This window comes from Fibroporia radiculosa, assembly GCF_000313525.1.
Source record: "Fibroporia radiculosa TFFH 294 genomic supercontigs, scaffold5395, whole genome shotgun sequence".
Taxonomy (NCBI): Eukaryota; Fungi; Basidiomycota; class Agaricomycetes; order Polyporales; family Fibroporiaceae; genus Fibroporia; species Fibroporia radiculosa.
Genome location: NW_012133746.1, coordinates 1 through 1,656, shown reverse-complemented (window position 1 = coordinate 1,656; position 1,656 = coordinate 1). Strand labels below are relative to the sequence as shown.

The 1,656-nt window shown below is 60.6% G+C and overlaps 1 protein-coding gene across 1 annotated transcript; it reads right to left on the bottom strand.

Annotated features, from left to right (window-relative positions):
- Window positions 1–793: 793 nt before the first annotated feature.
- Window positions 794–1,047, bottom strand: FIBRA_08966 (uncharacterized protein; the record flags this gene model as incomplete). Its single annotated transcript, XM_012330574.1, has 2 exons — window positions 794–893; window positions 962–1,047. The coding sequence occupies 2 exons, from the start codon at window positions 1,045–1,047 to the stop codon at window positions 794–796; spliced, it is 186 nt and encodes a 61-aa protein (XP_012185964.1).
- Window positions 1,048–1,656: the final 609 nt, after the last annotated feature.

Genomic DNA, 1,656 nt, shown 5'->3' with positions numbered 1-1,656 from the left:
AAAAAAAAAAAAAAAAGATCCAGCGGTTGAAACACGGAAGCATCACGTATGGACCCAATTTGTATGGGAATGCCATCCTGGAGTGGCTCACGAAACTGCTGCAAAATCTGCAGAGTCATGCGGGCCAGGGCAGCGACGACCGTCTCTGTAGAGGGCCGACCTTTCACTGGATCGACGGACGCTGAGTTGTACAATGAGTCGGAGCAGCTCCATCAGAATGCGTACCTGAGCGAATTGGCTGCCGCGCGGTTTTGCGGATTCTGCTGGAGGCCAGGCCCCCCCGGGCGACACTTTCTGTAGTTCACCGAACGTTGTCCTCGAAGAGTAAGGGAGTTGCACCCCTTACCTTCCTAGCTATAGTGGCATGGACACCCGCTGGTCGGTGATGCGAAGGATTGGAATTTGGAGGTGAGGCTTCAGTCACACTGCGTGCTCTTCTCTAGGACTCTGTCCGCATCCGTGTCTCCTCCATATCCCCGTCGAGACAACAATGCGATTGTCTTGGGACATATTCTACGAACTGAGCATCATCCAGCACGCTCGATACGAGCGCAGTTGACGCGCCTGGGTGTTCATCAGACCACGATGTTTCTCCAGCGCAGTTGCGCCCGATGCATTTCTGGCCGACTATGATTTGTCCATCGCCGCACGCAGGACGGGGGTCGCTGCGCCTTGGTCTCATCTCACAACGAAGGAGGCGGGTGTTCGTTTCTCAGCCCTGTCATGGATCATGTCCCCTGCGACAGATGCCACTGCCTAGAGCCATCGACGAGCAAGTTTATTCAATCATTTATCATGGACGATGTACGTCGGCCGCCCCTCTGTGCACAGCGTCCACGACCAGCACGCGCAGCACGCGCAGCCACCCCGAGTCCTGCTGTTCGGCGCCGGGCCTATGGGAGTAGAATGAGATTAGGACAGCGACGATGGTGCAGAGTGGGCGGCGCGCATGGTCTCGTACCCAGACGCGGCGAAGACAGGCGCTGATGCATATGCAGCGTTGCAGCTGCAGTCGGCGCGGCGCTGTTGGATCTCATGCGCAGCCATGACTGCTCCCCATCTCAGCATTGTCCTTGTCTCGAGGCATATCATGCGAGCTCAGCCCAACGATGTGACCGTCTCCTGTGCCTGTGCAGTCCCACTCGACGTGCGCCGACAAGACGGTGCCATCGCCAGTGGCAGGCCTGACGGACGGGTTCGCTGCGCCCTGATATCATCACACACCAAAGGCGCGTCTCGGTTTCTCGGCCCTGTCATCGTGCGCTGCGCGATGGGCCCATCGATGCAACCTGAAAGGTTCTTGCAAACACGGACGGCATCGCACACCACGGCATCGTCGACGCCCGACTGCTCCCGCGCGCGGGCTCCATCGCGCCCGTCTTAAAGCCGGCGACGACGACTAGCCCCCAGACGGCCCGGGGCACGCATCGCCGCGCGATTGGCCAGGACACAGCCAGGGAGCTCTCCTGTGGGAGGCGCGACTCTGCGGGCACTAGTCTGGTTACCCAGACTGCCGCAGACGACCGGGTTGCCGACGCGCCTCTCAGGCCCAACAGCCCCCGCGCCAGAGCCCCCCTGCTATGTTGCTACTCGCATGCGCAGGCCACCCACAATGCAGCCCCCGCGCACCCAGGACGTGCCTCATCGCCCCCCCCC